This window comes from Equus quagga, chromosome 10 (assembly GCF_021613505.1).
Source record: "Equus quagga isolate Etosha38 chromosome 10, UCLA_HA_Equagga_1.0, whole genome shotgun sequence".
NCBI lineage: Eukaryota > Metazoa > Chordata > Mammalia > Perissodactyla > Equidae > Equus > Equus quagga.
The window spans coordinates 112064721-112083812 of record NC_060276.1 but is presented as its reverse complement, the minus strand read 5'-3'; the positions used below and the strand labels follow the sequence as shown (position 1 = coordinate 112083812).

The 19092-nt window shown below is 38.1% G+C and overlaps 1 protein-coding gene across 1 annotated transcript in view; it reads left to right on the top strand.

Moving 5' to 3' along the window:
• The window catches only part of GLRA2 (glycine receptor alpha 2), a 173265-nt gene that overhangs the window by 48190 nt on the left and 105983 nt on the right, over positions 1 to 19092 (top strand). The window contains exons 3-4 of the mRNA XM_046673998.1: positions 449 to 516; positions 8882 to 9105. Coding sequence (XP_046529954.1) covers positions 449 to 516; positions 8882 to 9105 — 292 coding nt within the window. The remainder of the gene's footprint in view (positions 1 to 448; positions 517 to 8881; positions 9106 to 19092) is intronic.

The following is a 19092-nucleotide window of genomic DNA, read 5'->3' as shown; positions in this document are numbered from 1 at the left end:
AGGGTGTCATACAAAAGGACATGGATGTTCCTGACCCATTTACAGTTCAAAATGCAGCTCCATTCAAACTGATGATCCAGGCTATTTCATCACCATGGGACACCCACTGTTGACATCTACAATGTTGATGAGCCTAAGGTCAAAGAAAGTCACCCACCCAAAAGGCTATTTTGATAGCAACTATTGAGAATGAATTCAGTTTAATAGCCTTCAGCTTATATTTTCCAAATCCAAAACTCTGCAGGGTAAGTTATCATTGCCTAACTGTCATTATTCAAAATACTAGTGGGAATGTTATCAGTATGAACTTCTGGGTAAAACATTTTTTTTTTTTTGCAATCTCACCATCATTTTAATTTTGTTTACATCTCTAGTCATTTGCACAGATGTTGATGGAGCTGTATTTTTGCTTCAATGTCTATTGCAATATTCTTATTGCATTCTGCAGGTCCTCCAGTAAACGTTACTTGCAATATTTTTATCAACAGTTTTGGATCAGTCACAGAAACCACCATGGTAAGTGCTACAACGCCACTGGCAAGAGAAAAACGTGACTTGATTATGCCATGAACACAACCTGTCAAATTTTCTATTTATTGTTCAAATTGCAGGGCCTCCTGTAAATGTTACCTGCAACATATTTATCAACAGCTTTGGGTCAATAGCAGAAACTACAATGGTGAGTGGGACTGAGCATTGAAGCCATCGTGTGAAGGAATGAGATATGGGATTGAAGAGCACTGTTGTATTTTTGTGGGAGTCAGTGAATGCCAATTTCCAAGTTCACTCACCTCTAGAAAGCAATTCACTTACTCTTTGACTTAAAGTCATTAGCCAAGTGTTCATTACCTAAGATTCAATAATCTTTTATCCATCATGCCAGAGAAATTTTGGAAACACTTGATATTTGGTTAGATTTAGGTAGAATTATCAGTAATAAGCATGGTGTATAGTTAAGGATATTTAAATATTTGCATGTCCAATGTTTCAGAAACATAAATTTCAAAGTTTGGGGGGAATTTTTTATAGCCAGTCTTTTTCATATCATGGAAGTTCTAATGCATTCAAGCCTTGGATATGCTACATTTCAGATATATGCCAAAGGGTAGACCTTACATGAAACACACACACACAATTTTGTTGGCGATAGAAAGTAGTCCCAAGTACATAGCAATTACATCACATGCATGGCTTTTCCGAAAAAAAAAAAATAACATAAACACAGGACTAATTAAAAGCTCATCGTAATGTATGTTCAAACATGTTTCATGTACATGAAAAAGATTTCAGATACTATAAAATCCACCAAGATTCCTTATAAATATCATGGTGGTGGTGTTGCCTGCGACACAGTCCATTAGATCAGTAGCCTTACAGTGCTAGGCTATAGTGTGGAGATTGCATTTTGGATGAAATATTTTCTTGGTCCCCATACAATTTATTTTACGTCCTAAGTCAACTGGCTGGTTATAATTTTCATGACTATGTAAAGTATACAGCCATATTATTGGGTGAGACCAAAACAAAATATAGTTGAGTTTGACTAAGTACTATGGTGGTTGATGTCCTAGAAACAAGAAGTGAAATAATGAGCACAATACCATTGAGAAGTAAAAAACAGTGCTCCCATTTTTATGGATTTTCTTTTTTAGGCTACTAGGATTGTGTTTAACAAATTACTGTACCTTTTGGTGCCTTTGATAATAGAAAGAAATAATTTACCTTTTACCACTCCTTTTCACTGGCAAAATTAGAGGTAATGCAATTCCACTACCCATTTTAATATTACTGACACAGCATTGTCCAGAAATGAGACTTCTGGGGCTTTGACAGGATGTAGTGCATTAAATTTTTTTACCCAGATAAGATAGTTTTGACAGGGTTATTAAATGACTCATAAGAAAAACTGAACACAGAAAGAATAATCCAACTCCGGGCTTGGCATTCATTCTGTCTCTCCCCTCTTGGTTTATCTTGATAACAGAGGGGCAAATCTTCCAGCAACCCAAATCGCTGTCACCAGCTTTACACGATGGCATTCAATGACAATATTTGCACGACCTAATGCTGATTGCATTAATTAGACTCCTAAGTTGCTTTGATTAAATCTCCTTATTGCATTTTACCCTCAATCAAAAATGTAAATGTGCACCTTTTCAATGTTCATTAACACAAGAAAAAGCTAAACATTTAAGGAGATGAAAATGGAAACTCTGGATATCCTTGTTTTCCTGTGTCTTTTACAGCTACTGAAGGTGTTTAATAAATGGGCTGCTTAAATGCTTCCTGGCCACTTATTAAGGTGGACTTTGTATGTTTCCTATGAGAAAATTTGGATATCATTGCTCAAGTGTAATATCAACGGCCTGTCTCTTCTGCTGTATGAGATAGACTGAATCACATGGTCAGAAGAGGGATGCGATGCGTATTGCACTTCTTTTATTTTCTTTCTTAGCTTTTGATGTAATAACAAACTTCATTTGGCTTTTATAAAGTATCTTTTATTTTCTTCAATTATAGCTTTGGTATGAAACTAAAAAAATATTTTTTATAACTCTATCATGCTTTAATCAAGGAAGAAATCCTCATACCCTGTAGGGTAGGGACTGGCAAACATTTTTCTGTAAAAGGCCCGACAGTAAATACTTAAGACTTTGAGGGCCAGATAGTCTCTGTCACAACTACTCGATTCTGCCCTTTTGGCATGAAAGCAGCCCTAAACAATAGTAAGCAAAGGGGTATGGCTGTACTCCAAAAAAACTTTACTTACTAAAATAGGCTGTGGCCAAATTTGGTCCACAGGCCATACATTGCCATTGCTGTATCTAGTATCTAAGGCATCAACATTTAAATGGACGTTATTCAAATGCTCTAAGAATGTGAGAATTGCTCCACTTTGAAAGGGCCTTATCTTCCCAGATCCCTGAGGCCCTGCCTGGGAATCCACTTGCACCCACAGAGTGTAAACACACCTGGTGCTTCCTTTACCAAAACCCTGAGATTCTACCATCCATGAATTTACCCACACTTTCACAAAATTTGACTCAAAAGAAATTGGTCAAAAAAGTTAAACAGAACCAGATTCTTCCCTGACCTGTCTTCAGATGGAGTCAGAACATCATGCCCTTAGCTTTTATGCACAATAATGTATGTGGTCATTGAGCACACTGATTAGTGCTATTTGGTGGTGGTGGTAGGGTAATAATTACGCTTCCTCTACGTTTTCTGGAATGAATTTTTCAAAGAATGCCTCAGAATTTTGAGTTTCTAAACGTGTTGATTTTCCTCTTTTCCTTCATGTCTAAATCTCACCCCTCGACCCTGATGGCATTATTGAAGGATTTAGTTTGGGTGTTTGTTTCTAAATAAGAGGCAATGATTATCTATTTTAAGAACTCAACATGACTTTCTTTTGGTACTATCCAGTCTCTTATGTTTGATGAAATCCCACTAAATTATTGTTAGTACTACCTGCCCACAAAGTATAGGCTCACTTACAGACCCATTACTGCCTCTCACTACTTCAATATGTTAGTGTTGAAGATGTGTGCTCAGAGGACAACATATTTGTGTTATTCTAAGGAATATTTTTATGGATCATTATGATGACATACATTATTCCAAAATATACACTTTTGTCCATTAAGAGTCATAGAGATCTGTTGATGGTCATTGCTAGTTGACCCTGTGTTAAGAATAACTCAGTGGAACAAATTTTTTGTGGTTCCAAAAGACTTAGAAGACTAGTAAGGGATATATGATGAGACAGATTATATTTTGTTTTTGGAGTGTCAATTTACCATTTCCTTTTCTTTCTTTCCCCCTTTTATTAAGCTGCTGATGGCAAGTGAATTTACAGGATGGGGAGTGTATTTGCAACTCCCTGTCTCCTGAGATAAAGGCATAGTTTGGGAATACTAATAATGTCAGTAAAGGTCAAGAGTATTTGCATGCCATCTACATGCAGCTCTCCCCAAGGCTGGACCATCAGAAAATGGAGAAGAGGTAGTCTTCTCAAAGCTTCCAAATGACTGCCTGGAAGGATGTGGGTAGATAGAGTGTGATTTGGGCCTGTGGGTACTGGAACCTTACCCATGCCACAGCAGCAGATCCTGACTCCCTCCTCATTTAACAGATTGGAGCAGGGGAGCAAGAGCTGAAAGTGTACAAAATGTGTCTACTCAGGGCATTTCTAGAATATGATTCCGTCTCCCCCAAATTCTGCCCCAAAAGATAAATTCCATATGCTCTACTCATTACTGCTGCAGAGTGAAGAGTTGTTTTATCTCTGATCTGAAATCACATTCCTAAGGAACTGAATAAGTGGTAGATAGCCCCTTATGAGGACGCATGCTGTGCTGTAACTGCTGAAATAACACTATGGACTCCTTTTCATTCTATAGCTACATGAGTAATTCATAAGGAGATGCTAATTTATCAGGAATAGTGGGTAGGTACGTATCTTATTTCTGACTTCTTAGGAAGAACCAAGAATTTACCAAAAGCCTGGAATTTTGTTAAACTGAGATATAAAATGACCCTGGTCTCTAAATTAACAATGCAATGTTAAAGCCTGAATTCATCATAAAGCAAGTGCCGCTCTATAATTTCAAATTCAAGGCTAACTTCCCATATCAAAGCTAGCACAGAATCAAGATGATGAAAACTGTACTGCAGTGTAGCCAGAGGTTAAAACCAAAGTGCCACAGAGGCACTGTGGGGAATCAACAAAGCATATCCTTGTCTTTGATAACTTTATGACATAACTGGATTGAAAAATGTATACACATAAAAATAATAAGAGAGTAATAGGGGCCAGACCTGTGGTGAAGTGGTTAAGTGTGTGCACTCCGATTTAGTGGCCCAGGGTTCACAGGTTTGGATCCCGGGCATGGACCTAGCACTGCTAGTCAAGCCACACTGTGGCAGCATCCCACAAAAAATAGAGGAAAATAGGCACAGATGTTAGTTCAGTGACAATCTTCCTCACATACACACAAAATAATAATAATAAGAGCATAATAGTAAGGTTTAATAAGAGTATGTATGAGACAGAATGGCAATTTCTATGTACAAATGCCAGACTAAATATAATAGTACCAAAATATTTCAATTTAAGGAAATGATCTTTGTGGCATGGGCATAGCATTAGAAGGTACCACAAAAAGTGAAACCAGAAATTCTAAATGTGATATGAAATAATAGTATGGAATGTAGGTACTTGTATTACCTGTGTTAAGAATATAATAAAGATTATATGACTTACACATAGCTTTTGAAAAAATAAAACATATATATAGATACATTTTTTTAAATTTGAATGTTTCCTTTACCTAGTCCAATACCCAGATACTCAATCATAGGAAAACAAATTTTAATACAAGGAAGTATGTCATTTATTTGAAGTGGAATCCGTCTCTGGAGAGAGAAGGCAGTGTAAAAAAAGTTCAGATTGCATTTAAGCATGTCTCTCAATATTTACTTCCCCTTTAATATTGCATTAAACCTAGAAGCAAAAATAAAGACAAAGAAAGACTACAGAACAATATAACTCTCCTGTGGTTTGGAATATCACGACAGAATAAATCTACCTGTAAATAAATAGAGATGACGCATAGATAAATCACACATGTCAAACTTTTACCCTGCGTTGAAAATGATAGTGAACTGAAAGAATTACAGAGGCACAGCCCCAGAAAATCTTTTCTTTGGCTATCTACTTCTCTATATCCTTGGGTGTCCTTTTCTATTCCTAAAGGTGTCAAGGGTTGCTATTTATTTTAGAATAGTGTATATCATCATAAACAAAATTATCGAAAATTTTAATTTCTATACATTATAAAGAACAAATACTGCCAAAAGATCTAATAAAAGTCTTATTTTACATAATTCCCATCATTGTAGCATAAAATATATTTTCTCCTCTAAGTTTTCCACTTATTCTTGCTTACAACTAGGAGGATTAATTTATTTTAAATTAACTGTTAGATATTTAATGGTTCTACTGTGATATGATAGATTCTCTTTTTAAAGTTAGTGCTCTTTTTTATAGTGCTCTTTTTAAAGTTCTAATATTGGGAGAATCTATTTTATTAATTTTTATGTATAAAATTCAAAATAGAAAACCAGGAAACACTAGCGAAGAATACGCACGGGAAAGTCTTTTTAAAAGGGTGTACATTAGCTGTGAAAATTTGTATTGAGATTTGTTTTAAAGGTGAGCGTTTTCATATGGTATGTCACTAATATAACATTCTCCAGAGTCTCTCAACATGCATCTTTAAGTCATCCTCAGGCTCAAGGGAGGATTGCAATGATGTTCTCTTGGTGATTTTGCTGCCCAGCACTCTCTATCTGGCTTCTCCTGGCCTTCTCATCCTACAGCACTTCCTGGGGGGCCCTCATTGGCCTCCCAATGGCCTCAGATATTTAACCTATTCACCTCTGTTATTCCCAGCTGTCATTACTTCCCATACTTAGAGTTTTTCCACCTCCAGAATTGGCTAAGGGATAAAATCCTTTTCTCTCCTACTTCCTACTGATACAAGCTCATAGACCCCAAACAAAAAATTTTGTTAAGGATAACTGATTCTCACTCTAAGGGAAATAAAAGGGGTGGATGTCAAACACTGGAGAAGCTCCATTTTTTTCCTTCAGGAAACCTTAACAAAATCTCAGTTGATGTCTCTAGTGCATACTTATATGTAAATTGAATTATCATATTTTCAATAGCCCCTTTTTTGATTTTCCACAAATCAGACATTCCCACTCTTTATTCATACAACACTCCAAACCTTCCAGTAATTCCTGTTGCCAATAACACACTGAACTGGTAATCTCTTTCCTGTTATAACCCTCTGGTCCTCTTGGGCAGTTCCAAAAATATGTGATGGGGAGAACTTTGAGGTTCTGCCATTCCCTTGGTTCACTCGTGGGTGGAACCAGTGAGCAAATAGGATAGGATGGAAGCCTGGCTGGGCCAACAACAGTTCCCTCTTAGGTCTGAGAATTTGCTGTGCAGGATTGCTATAATCCCAAATAAAAGTCAGCTGATACAATTTTCCAAATCAGAAAGTCCTTATGTTATACAATGGAGAATCTTAAGGTTATTGCTTTCAATATTTCAGCCTTTCCAAATGAACTGGGTTTTGATGACTGATTTTCAGAAGTTAGTAACTATGATTAGCAACATTCTTTAGGCCTACATTGGGCACTTTTTCCAAGAACTGCCACCTCCAAAATACTCTATCAGCCTGATCTTCAGGATGGCTATATTTGAAATAAAGTCATAGGAATTTGGATAGTTTAGTAATAGGTAGAAGGAACTGGATTGAAGCTCTTCTCCATACACCATGATCTTTAAAACTTAGTTTTTTCCTTTGGCCCTAAGGAAATTAACCCAAAATTATCATCCTGAGGTGGTCTCCATTGTACCTGGTAGATTAACGAACCATCTCAGTTTTGCCTGAGGCTGAGTGGGTTCCCTGAATGTAGGGCTAAAACTGGAAAGTTCTCAGGCAAACCAGGAGAAGTTGGTCACCATTAGAGTAAACTAAACAATGACCAAAAATCCAGGTGCCAAAGATGCAGAGATGGAGCAAATGAGGATGAAAAAAGTAAAAGAAAGAGTAAGAAGGAATGAGTATATATCATCCTAAATCACCACAAGTGACAGGAATGGACAACTATTAGCTCAGAACCATAGTCCTGCTTAACTAGGGAATATCGCTGAAGTCTCTATCGGGGTCCACTCTATCAAGCAAAGTAACAGTTCCCATGAACCTAGACCTTTGAGTAGAAATCCCCAGGAGAGCGCTCATTGCCTCAAGCAGACTCATTAGCACAGAAGGAAATTCCTAGACTAAATGGGAATTACAGGTGTACCTGAGGCTCCCACAGGGAGGAATACCTTTATCAGAAGTTGCTCAGATTAGGAAAACATGAAAAAGATCTCTGTTTTGATGAAGCATCAAGTTGACTACTGTAGATACAACCCATTCAGAGAAATGATAAAATATTTAAGAATTTCAAAAGTAAGTAGCTGTGAGAGCCAGCCCTGATGGCCTAGTGGTTAAAGTTTGGCACACTCCGCTTTGGTGGCCTGGGTTCAGTTCCCAGGTGTGGAACCAGATCACCTGTCTGTCAGTTGCCATGCTGTGGCAGTGGCTCACATAGAAGAACTAGAAGTACTTACAACTAGAAAGTACAACTATATACTGGGGCTTTGGGGAGGAAGAAAAAACAGGAAGATTGGCAACAGATGTTAGCTCAGTGTGAATCTTTCCCACAAAAAAATAAATACATAATATTTTTTAAAAAGTTTAGCTGTGAGGGAATTATCTTGTCAACATGAAACATTTTAATATTTATGTTTATGTTGGTGAAGTTAAAAATATTGCCCCATCATGTCACAGTTTTATAATAAGATTTCTACTACCAAAATTACAGCATGGGTTTCCTTGTGCCCAGAGCATCTGAGTTGAATGAGAATAGAAATCGTATCATTTCTGATTTAGAAAATGAATCAGTTTTATTTGACAATCTGCCATCACAGACTGACTTCTGTACTCATTGTTACCTTTTTCTATAGCAAAATCAGCTTGAGTTAGTATTATTTTCTCCCATAATGAATACTTTAAACATAAAAAAATTCAACCAAGTCAACCTGTTCCATTAGAGTTCTGGTTTGGTTGAGTCTTCCTTCTTTCTCTCCTCTGTTCCCACTCATAATAGTGGTTTATTTTGACCTAGATATACACAGCCTGGTTTACTGAGACACTAACCCTGCACCAAATCAGGGAGAAGAGTGAAGGGGAAATGTAGTTGGACCTCTTACACCAGAGTGGGCAATAAGTAACTCTTACGCATGGCATTTCTGTAGGACTACCGAGTGAACATTTTTCTGAGACAACAATGGAATGATTCACGGCTGGCATATAGTGAGTACCCTGATGATTCCCTGGACTTGGACCCATCAATGCTGGACTCCATTTGGAAACCAGATTTGTTCTTTGCCAATGAGAAGGGTGCCAACTTCCATGATGTCACAACCGATAACAAATTGCTTCGGATTTCAAAAAATGGCAAAGTGCTCTACAGTATCAGGTAAGCTTCCTTTGGCTACACCTGTCCGCTTCTCCATTTTTCTCCTGGCTTAGAGCTGCCTGATTCTGTAGGGCAAGATGTATATGAATATTTGACTTTTGTGCTCTCTTGTCTATCATTTGAATCTTAAAGTGTGTGAGACTGCCAGAGGTCCCCATGGTCTCAGAAGCGTCATTCTACACAACAAAAATATATCTGGTAGGATGGTGGGTGGGTGATGGTATCGTGTAAATACCTGCCCAATGTATTTTTGATTGCTTCAATTAAGGAAGGACAGGTCCTTTAGTTCAATTACCATTGAGCATAACGTACAAATTTTAATTTCAAATAATTCTACCATTCCATAACATTTAACCACACACACAAAACAAATTCAATGGCTCAGCCATGGTCATTGACAGCACACTTTGGGCTAGGTGAGTGGAAAACTGGGTCTAATCTCGGCTCTGCTTCTAATTAAACATGTGACCTTGATCTCTTAACTTTTCTTGGGCTTGAGCTTGGAGTAGACAATTCCTGAGATCCATTTTTGCTTGCATTCATTCATTCATTCATTTATTTAGTGAGGAAGACTGGCCCTAAGCTAACATCTGTGGCCAATCTTCCTCTTTTTGCTTTAGGAAGGTTGTTGCTGAGCTAACAACTGTGCCAATCTTCCTCCACTTTATATGTGGGATGCAGCCACAGCATGGCTTGACGAGTGGTGTGTAGGTCTGCACTTGGGATCTGAACCCAAAAAACCCTAGCCACTGAAGCGGAGTGTGTGAACTTAACCACTATGCTGTTGGGCTGGCCCCATTTTTGCTTTTATATTCAAATATCTTCTCCAGAATCTTTGTCACCCCAAGCTCAAAATAATCTCTCTCTTTAGTGAACTCTAATAACAGTTTCTCTGTGAATCCGTAAGGCTCTTACTTCTTCCTACCTCATATTTTGGCTATTTCTGTAAACAAATATAGCATAAGAACATGGATTTTTTCATGTTTATTTTTTTTGTGTCAGGAAGATTGGCCCTGACCTAAGATCTGTTGCCAATCTTCCTCTCTTTGCTTGAGGAATATTGTTGCTGAGCTAACACCTGTGCCAATCTTCCTCTGTTTTATGTGGGACATTGCCACAGCATGGCTTGACAAGTGGTGCTAGGTCCGTGCCTGGGATCCAAACCCGAGAATCCCGGGCTGCTGAAGAGGAACACATAACTTAACCACTACACCACCAAGCCAGCCACAGAACATGGATTTTTGAAGTCAGACAAATCTAGAATCAAATCCAAGCTTTGCCACTTACTAAATTATATAACCTATAAACTTCAGTTACCTTAATTGTAAAATAGGAAACACTATATGTATCTGTGAATATTCTTGTGAGAATAAATGATATAGAGCAGAGATCAGCAAATGTTTTCTGTGAAGGACCAGACAGTCAGTCTCAATTCTGTTGCAACTACTCAACTCTGCCACTGTAGTGCAAAATCAGCCATAGACAACATTCAAACAATTGGGTGTAGCTGTGTTTCAATAAAACTTTGTTTACAAAAACCCCTGGTGAACTAGATTTGGCCCTTTGGCCCTAGTTTGCCAATCCCTGATATAGAGTATATAAAAATACTTTCCACAGTATCTGACACAGAGTATGTGCTCAATAAATAAAATCATGGCTGTATTTTAAAGTTAACATTTTTCTAAATAGTGAGCTCTTTAAGCCAAGATATTTGGATTTTGCATCTTTTTTAACTCCTCCCAAAGGGCTAAGACAGTGTATTGTATATATGAGATATTTAGTATAATGAATAAATATTGACATTTTAAAGATCTTTTAGAGGCCAGCCTGGTGGCGCAGTAGTTAAGCGCGCACATTCTGCTTTGGCGGCCCGGGGTTTGCCTGTTTGGATCCCGGGTGTAGACGTGGCGCCGCTTGGCGCGCCATGCTGTGGTGGGCATCCCACATATGGGGTGGAGAAGGATGGGCATGTATGCTGGCTCGGGGCCGGTCTTCCTCAGCAAAAGGAGGAGGATTGGCGGCGGCTAGCTCGGGGCTGATCTTCCTCAAAAAAAAAAAAAAAAAAAAGGAATAAATAAAGGTATTTTATAGAATTCCCCCTTTATCTCCAATCTTATTACCATAAAAAAGTGGACAGCTAATGTCTTTGCAAATATTTTCCACAAGTTTTCAGACTCATCACTATCAAAAGCTCATTTCTCAACTCTGGATACAATCTAGGACTGTACTGTATATTCTATTCTTAACCTAGTAATTTCACAGCTTGCTGATGGCCGACAGCCCCAATGTCTTATGGAACGAAAGAGGCTGCTCATTTGTAAAAGTGGCAAAGTCAGTGCTTGCACAAAGAACCAAGAAACTTCCCCCACTTTATTTTTAAGGAACTTGGTTTTTATTTTTATAAACATTTTTAAGGAAACAGAATATTCTGCACGGTGATACGTTTGGTATAAGATGCAGTACAGGGAACAACCTAAGTTGATGTGACCTGATGAAATGGGACATATGTAGAGCATGGTGCTGGGAAAGAGAGTTATAAAAAGCAGCACAAGGTATCAGCTGCTCCAGCTAACCCTCCGGGCCTTGCATGGCATTTGCTCTAGTAAATACCTGGCATCGTGCACTTCTGAAAAGCAGGTGTTTTTTCTTCTGTTCTATGAAAATCTTTCCATTCTAGAACCATGAAGAATATAATGTTCCCTAGACCTGGGTTCAGATGCAATTCTTCTATTTCTGGTTCCCAGTGTAGCATATTACAGGCTCTGAAATACCCTAACAATTGTTTTGGATTGGGTGGAGTTTGTCCTGTAGCAGGCTAGTTTAGACTTTTCCTTTATTGTGGATATTATATGAAATCAGAGGAAAGATCCTTGGTATAGGAGAATGGGGCATGCCATTTTAGGAAAACACAGCCCTTGGCAGATTTGCTGCAGGAATCTAATTATTTGCCTGGGAGGATTTTCAATGAGCCAGACACTGTGGCGGGCCTAAAGATCCAGAGTAAAATGTGCTCCCTGCCCTGGGAGGGCTCTAGCCTAACAAGGCATGCAGACATAAGATAAATTAAGTAATAGGAATAAATAGGGAACAAGGAAAAGAAAAGTGGCTCTAACTTTGCCAGGGAATTGTGTGACTCAAATATTGTTTGAATTTGGGGTTGGCACCCACACTCTTGTTTACTTGAGTCACTGGACTCGATTTAACTAGAGGACAAAGAGTAATTAGTGCTAATATATGCCAAGCTGCAGGTCTGACTCAGGTTTAAGGCCAAGGGGGCTACAGTTGTCTTAAAGTTTCTGGAAAGTCCCTGCTGACGTTCCATTAGGAAGGACTTTCCCTCTATTCTTAGGTTTACAATGAAAATACCCCTTGGAGAGGGAATCCATTGGCCTAAATTCATACTAAGTTTTAAAAAGCTGATATGAAATTTTCTTTCTGATAGTAGGTTTGATATCTGTGAAGAATTGTGAGAACAAGCATGTTGGACGCCTGAGAGGAGAAATCAGATAGGACAAAGAGAGTTAAGAACGACACAAGGAAGGAATACAATAGAAGTACCAAAGATAAATTCATGAATTGCCTCTGTTACCACACAAAATTGATGTTCTCTTGCCCGATGTGCATAAAACAAGCCAGTTATTATGCCATCAGCTTTTGGGAAAAGAAAACGGTTTTATTGCTAGATCCATCTGCAAGGAGACAGGGGCATAGACTACCAGATCTGTCTCCCCGATCCAGGGCTTGGAGCACAATTTATGGGCTGAAGGGCAGGGTGGTGTGAAGTGTGGAGCTAGATGACTGGAGGTGAGAACTGAGGTAACTGATGGTCTTCGCAAGCTTAGTCAAGCTTCATGCCCCTTCATAGGACACATGTTCACAAAAAAGGCAGCATTAACATAATCTGAGGGTGGAGTTTTTAGCTCCCTGATATCAAAAAGGTCACTTATCAAGCATTTGCACAGGCCCAGTTGATGGGTTAGTGGCCTCAACCAGCCTGAACTGGACAAGGGGTCCCAGTTCCTGAAAAATCACTCTTAATCACTCTGTTGATAAGATGGGGTCAGTTGAACAGGTCCTAGAGGGCCCGTTTAATTACTTAAACATTGGTCCACATTAAAAAAATAACATTCTATGGAAATGTTTTATATTTTCATTTTCCTGAAACCTAAAGCAAATGTATGACAGCATTTCATTCAGGAATAATTCCATGCTTTCTTAGCTTTGTAAGAACAGAGGTAGAATTAACTCTGCATAGAAACCAAAGCCCAAGGCTTTAATGGCTGAACAAAACATAAAGAGAACTCTGCAGTCCTGTGAATTGATAACAAGCAAGATCACACTTCTCCCAAGATTTTATATATCTGTTTCCCAAAAGGCAAGAGTTCAAAAAAAGAGAGGACAATAGGCCAGAACTCCATAAATATCCTACAGATTCAAACATTTAGGGGTACTTCAGTAAAATTCAAACAAACCTTTTAAACAGGAACCAAAGGTCTTAGCTCAATGTTAGAAAGTTTCTATCCAGTGATGCAAGACATAGTCTTTGTTGATGAAAAAGTGTCAAGTCTATTTCTGTCCACTTCTCTTCTGATTTCTTCTTTAATATTCAATTCCCTAATATGTTGGATCTTACTCTGTTCTCTTTTTAAGTTTTTTGTTGACCGATCCCATTAAGTATTGATCATCACTGACCAAAGTATAAACAAGGACACACATCTTGCTTTGTACACCCTCTTCAGAGACAGTCAAATTCTAAATTCATGTTACTTAAAAAGGCCTGAATCCATAGTGGAATAATTAAGTGAGCCTTAGTATCGTACATATTATTGCTTAAACAATATTTATTAAATTGAATATGATGAATTGCAGTAGAAGTCAGGGAATCATGACATATGGTGTGCAATATGAAAGAAAAAAGGAGACTGTGAGAATTTTTGGAAAGGAGCATCTTGTCTTTTGTGTCCACAATGTCTTTGCTAATATTTGTTTTCTTCCTTTACTTCCCATTGCTTCTGAGAATTTTCTGCCAGAATTATGACTTTTATAGAAGCAGAGGATTTTTTTTAACCTGAAGGTATTACTTTGCAAAATATCTAATCCAACACCCTTGTTTCACTGATAAGAAAATGACTTCTTTCAGAAGTTAGGTGAGCCAAAATAATGGAACCCATAAATAGGACAAGAGTCAAAGCTCTAGACTTCTATTTCATTGCCATCATCTCCTACTCAACATTAATCCTTCATTTACTGCAACTCAAGTCCAAAGACACATACAATTCCAAAGACATGTCATTTTGGAACCAACATTTTTGGGACTCATTTTTCAAAGGACTATTAGAGGAAGAAGGTAAGATTTAAGATGAGAATATAAAGTATGTTCAAATTTTGCAAATGTCTGAAAGAAGTGATTAAACTCAAGGTGTAACAATTGACTTTCAAATAGGAAGATATATTTGATAGTTTTATGTAGCATATGTAGCTTATATAGCATACCTACTTCCTGAAACATTTTACTATCTCAGGGATCAAAGGGCCAAAGAGACCCATTAACGTCATTAAGTCAAATTCCTACTTTCAGGCAACCCTGTTGAGAAGTCATTCTATTTTTAAAGACCTTCAGAGAAGGAGATTTTATATTCTTTCATTGGATCCTATAATAAGTTACTCTAACATTGTGCAGAAATTCTTCCTTATACAATTTAAACCACATTTGCTACAACTTAAATCAGTCACTTTTTCCTACAGTTGTTAATGTGATAAACAAATGGCTAACATTTTTGGAAGGCTGGAGGGATTATCTCGCTGTTTTTGCTTTTATATGTTTCTGTCCCACCGGAGTTAGTGGACATATGATTGGTCATCAACACTATGTTGCTGATTTAATGTTACAGTGTGTTCCACTTCAGTACCAAGATGTTCTTCATCTCACAGTTTGTACAGGTTGCTGTACAGTTCTGGGCCCCTATTCTGAATCTTATGATGCTGAATGTTATCCTACTTCTGCTGCTATAGTAGATGTGAGTTTTAGAGTCAAACACCCTTTGGCTCAAGTCTTTACCCTTAGAACTAGCTGTGTGACCTAGAGAAATTTGTTCTCTCTCTAAACCTCTACTTTCTCAGCTTTGAAAAAGCAATGATTTGGTTAAGAACATTAGTAGAATACAATATACATTATATGAATAGACAGTCAAAAGTACCATTGCCATATACTCTAGAGCTCGTGGTATTTTCTTGTCATTTAATGATTGTGCTTTCTGTTCCAGCCTCTAAGACAAAGAGTAAACTGACCAAGATAGATCACTACAAACTCTAGACATTAAGGATGGGACTGACCCACTCCTTGAGTGTGACCCTATAGAGCAGGGGTTCTTTACGTGAGGACTACGTCAAAACTCCAGGGGGTCCTTGAATCTCCCTAAAAGTGTATGCATATCTCATGTATTAGGGTATTTAAGCTATTTTTTGTTTGTTTGTTTAGAGGAAAAGTTCTTATTTTTCTTAAGGAAGCTATCACCCTCCAACCGTTAACAATTTTGCTTCAAGGTTTATTGCTTGTCTCCAGAATGCAATGCTTGCCTCCTGAGGCAACGTTGCTAAGGAAATGTTGTTTGCCTTCAGTGTCTTATTTGACTGACTAGATAACTGGGGATCTTATGCTACACTCCAATTGCAAAGAGTCCTCCAAACCATAATTAATTATGGATTGTTCCTCCACAACAGCACCCCATATCACCAAGGTATCTACTCTCCTCATCATCAAACGTTATCTGAACTGAAACTCATTCCTTTATGGCATTAGAGGTGATTTGCTTCTTAATCCCTCTTGATTCAATTCATAATTCCAGGTGTTGATTCAGTGTTTCGCCTTCCCAGTAGTACTTGCGTTGTAACAGAGAACTCCTGGGGATTGACATGCCTTCTCCCTCTGATGATAGATTATAGGCACCACTGAGAGTAGGTGGAGTGTAGATTTCTAGATAGACATTCAACAGTGCTCCCTAACCAATTTTGTCTAATGACTGACTCTACTCACACACATAAAAGGCCAACTTTTCTCACATAGCCTTCCATCTTTGACTCATCCTATGGACTGATGCAAGAATTTCAAAAGATTCTAACTTTAGTTATAGAATGATTTTTACAGCATAGGAAAAAAGAACGTTCTCTATTTAGATGTCAGAACCAAAAATAAAATGTACAGTGAACTAAGACCTGCCTAAATGTTACCAATGGTGATACTTTGATTATCTTAATCTCAATTTTGATGAGACACGTAAGCCATATTTTCTGTTAGAAGGGCAGCTATAAAAAGCTGCGATTTCTTCTCTCTCTGCATATTTGGACCATGTTTATCTTTATATCCTATAATCCAGGCAAAATTACATTCTCATTTTCCAACCCTGTGTCCAAATCCTCATTAGTTCTGTGACTTGACTTAATGCAGTAATTAATGACTGTAACATAAGCGCCCACATCAGAATTAAGTAGTGAGTCTTCAGAGAAGTGCTGGGAAATGCCATGGAAACCACAATGATTCCATGCTTCCTAGAGGCAAGCAAGGTCAGGAGGGTGGGAGGTACTGGCGTGCACATACGCTGGTAGATTCAGCAGGAGCTGAGCTAAGGAGCTCAGAGTGGGTATTTTTGGAGAGTGGTCCTCAAAAAAGGTGTGACTAAGGGTAGAAGTATTAAAGTCTAGAAAGTGTATTCTGTACATGACAGACTCTTAAAGTGCTGGAAAGCTCTGTTGAGCTCCTTATTGGGTTCAGAAATACACATACACTCGAGGGCATAATATTGGTTCAAACACAAAAGAGTAAGGATTTTTACCCTTGTTTGAAGGAAAAGAGGGAATTGTGTAATGAAATACATGGCAGCTGGCATAACCACTTGTCCTTGACTGTTTACCTCATTGGACTAGCAATGGTAACCAGTAGGTTTTTCCTCCTTTTGAAGGTAACTTTCCGCTACATTAACATTCATCAGAGTTTGTTCTGAAGGCGATGTTGCAAAGAACAGAATACCAAGAAGGTAGTTCAGGACATCAGGATCTCCACATTTCCTTCCATCATTTACTGTATCCTCCAGGTTCATAGAACAGCCTCTCTAATCCCATCAGTTCATCATCCTAAATTTCAGTTTCCTTATCTATAAAATGAGATTGAACCAGGAGATTAGATGAAGCCTGAAGCTTCTTCTAGTTCTATCATATTATAAGTCTATAACTCAAAATGATGTCCTCCTTCCAAAACCACAAAATTCTTTCTAGCTGAGGAAATAAGAGTGGGTCTTCACGTCCCTTAGGGCTTGGGAGTCAGCAAGAAGAGATTCTGAATTTTAAGTTGCTTATCTCAACTACTTTTGGATCTTTGAACTTTTCTCTTCCAAACTGAATATCCAATTCACGAGGAGAGGAACCTGATTTTGGAGTGGGGTAGGGAATATTGGATTAGCTGTGGTTTAAGAGGTGTCTTACATCCAACATATAGTTTACACAATGACAAATACTCAATACTGAACTCCCTATTGAGAAATTTCCCAATCACAAATTAGATCATTTGTACCCTCTTATTCAATCAGCAGGAGCATCCATGAGATATTATTTTAGAATGTTTCATGAATTATGAGTTTATATACTTTTAGACAATTATACAAAGATGGTTGGCTAGGACAATTATTAATGGGATATGTAAGCTAAAGGAAATCACATGGTAGATTTGAGCCAGCAGAGTTGAAGGGCTAATCTGCTGTTACTCATTATCTGACTTTTCTTGTGGCAGGAAGCCAAAGGAAATTCAGAGGTCCTGGTGAGCCTGCTCAACTTATGTTGACGTGAGCTTCTGCCTGGTCCATAGTGCTGCTTTTGAAAGGCTCCCTGGATGGCATTAATCCAAAAATAAACACACATAATATCACCATGGCTCTTATGAGACACGTGAATTACTTTAGAGTATTCTCATAGTGCATAATCCAAAGGATAGATGCTCCATTTTAAAATGGAAAAAAAAGTCCGCCCTCAAAGCTCAGCAGTCTTCCCAACAAGTCTATCCTTGCTCATGGCATTTAAAATTACAAACCAGCATCTGTACTGAAGAGGATACAACATTTTTCAATGGACAGTCATTGAAAGGCAATTAAGGACATATATAATTATGTGAAGGATCACACATGGCACATACTCAGAGCCAGGCTATCCCGTAACTGATTGATCATTCCTTTCAAAGGACAATAAAACAAATGTTTTATTTGATGTTTCATTTTAGTAGGGATATTTTGCTAAATTTTAGCAGTTACATGAAAAATAGAAAGCAATAAGTGAGCTAGGAGATTAAAGACAGAATGCTATGGGGGTGGGGCAGATGTCAGTTCTGAGATTCAGAAAGATTTGGATTCAAATCCAATCTTACCAGAAGTCATTTAACCTTTCTTTGATCTGCAGTTTTTCTCAGTTCCAGATTCATACTAAATGTTCAGTGAATGTCATAATCACTGTGGGGTGGCTATAGGATAAAGGAGAGGAAAGTGGGGATACAGGTCTCCCCATTCTCCCTAACTCATACACATGGACATTTCCTTATTTGGTACCTGTTACACTCAGGCTCCACTCACCTTCCTTGCTTAGTCTCAAGCAGATGGATACTCTCCTTGTCTTGGGTTTTTTCCCTTTGCAAGGCATGTAGCTCATAACAGAAGTGACAGTTGCATCTTCTTTCAGATAATGGCTTGGGCCTCCTCTTTAGCTGCTTGTTAAAACTGAGGAACTGTGCTTGGTTTCAAAGTGTTATCTAATCAATGATGGACCATCCTACCATCTGACCAGGACTCTGTTCTCTCTCCAGCCTTTGCTATCAGAAACAGTGGCCAGCAACTCTCTACCAGTTACCACAATAGAAGTCTTAATGCAGCAAAATACCAGCAAAGTAACACAATTTTGCTCTCAGCTGTCAGCAGACACAAAGTTACATTGGTTTTCTCAAAATCATACTTG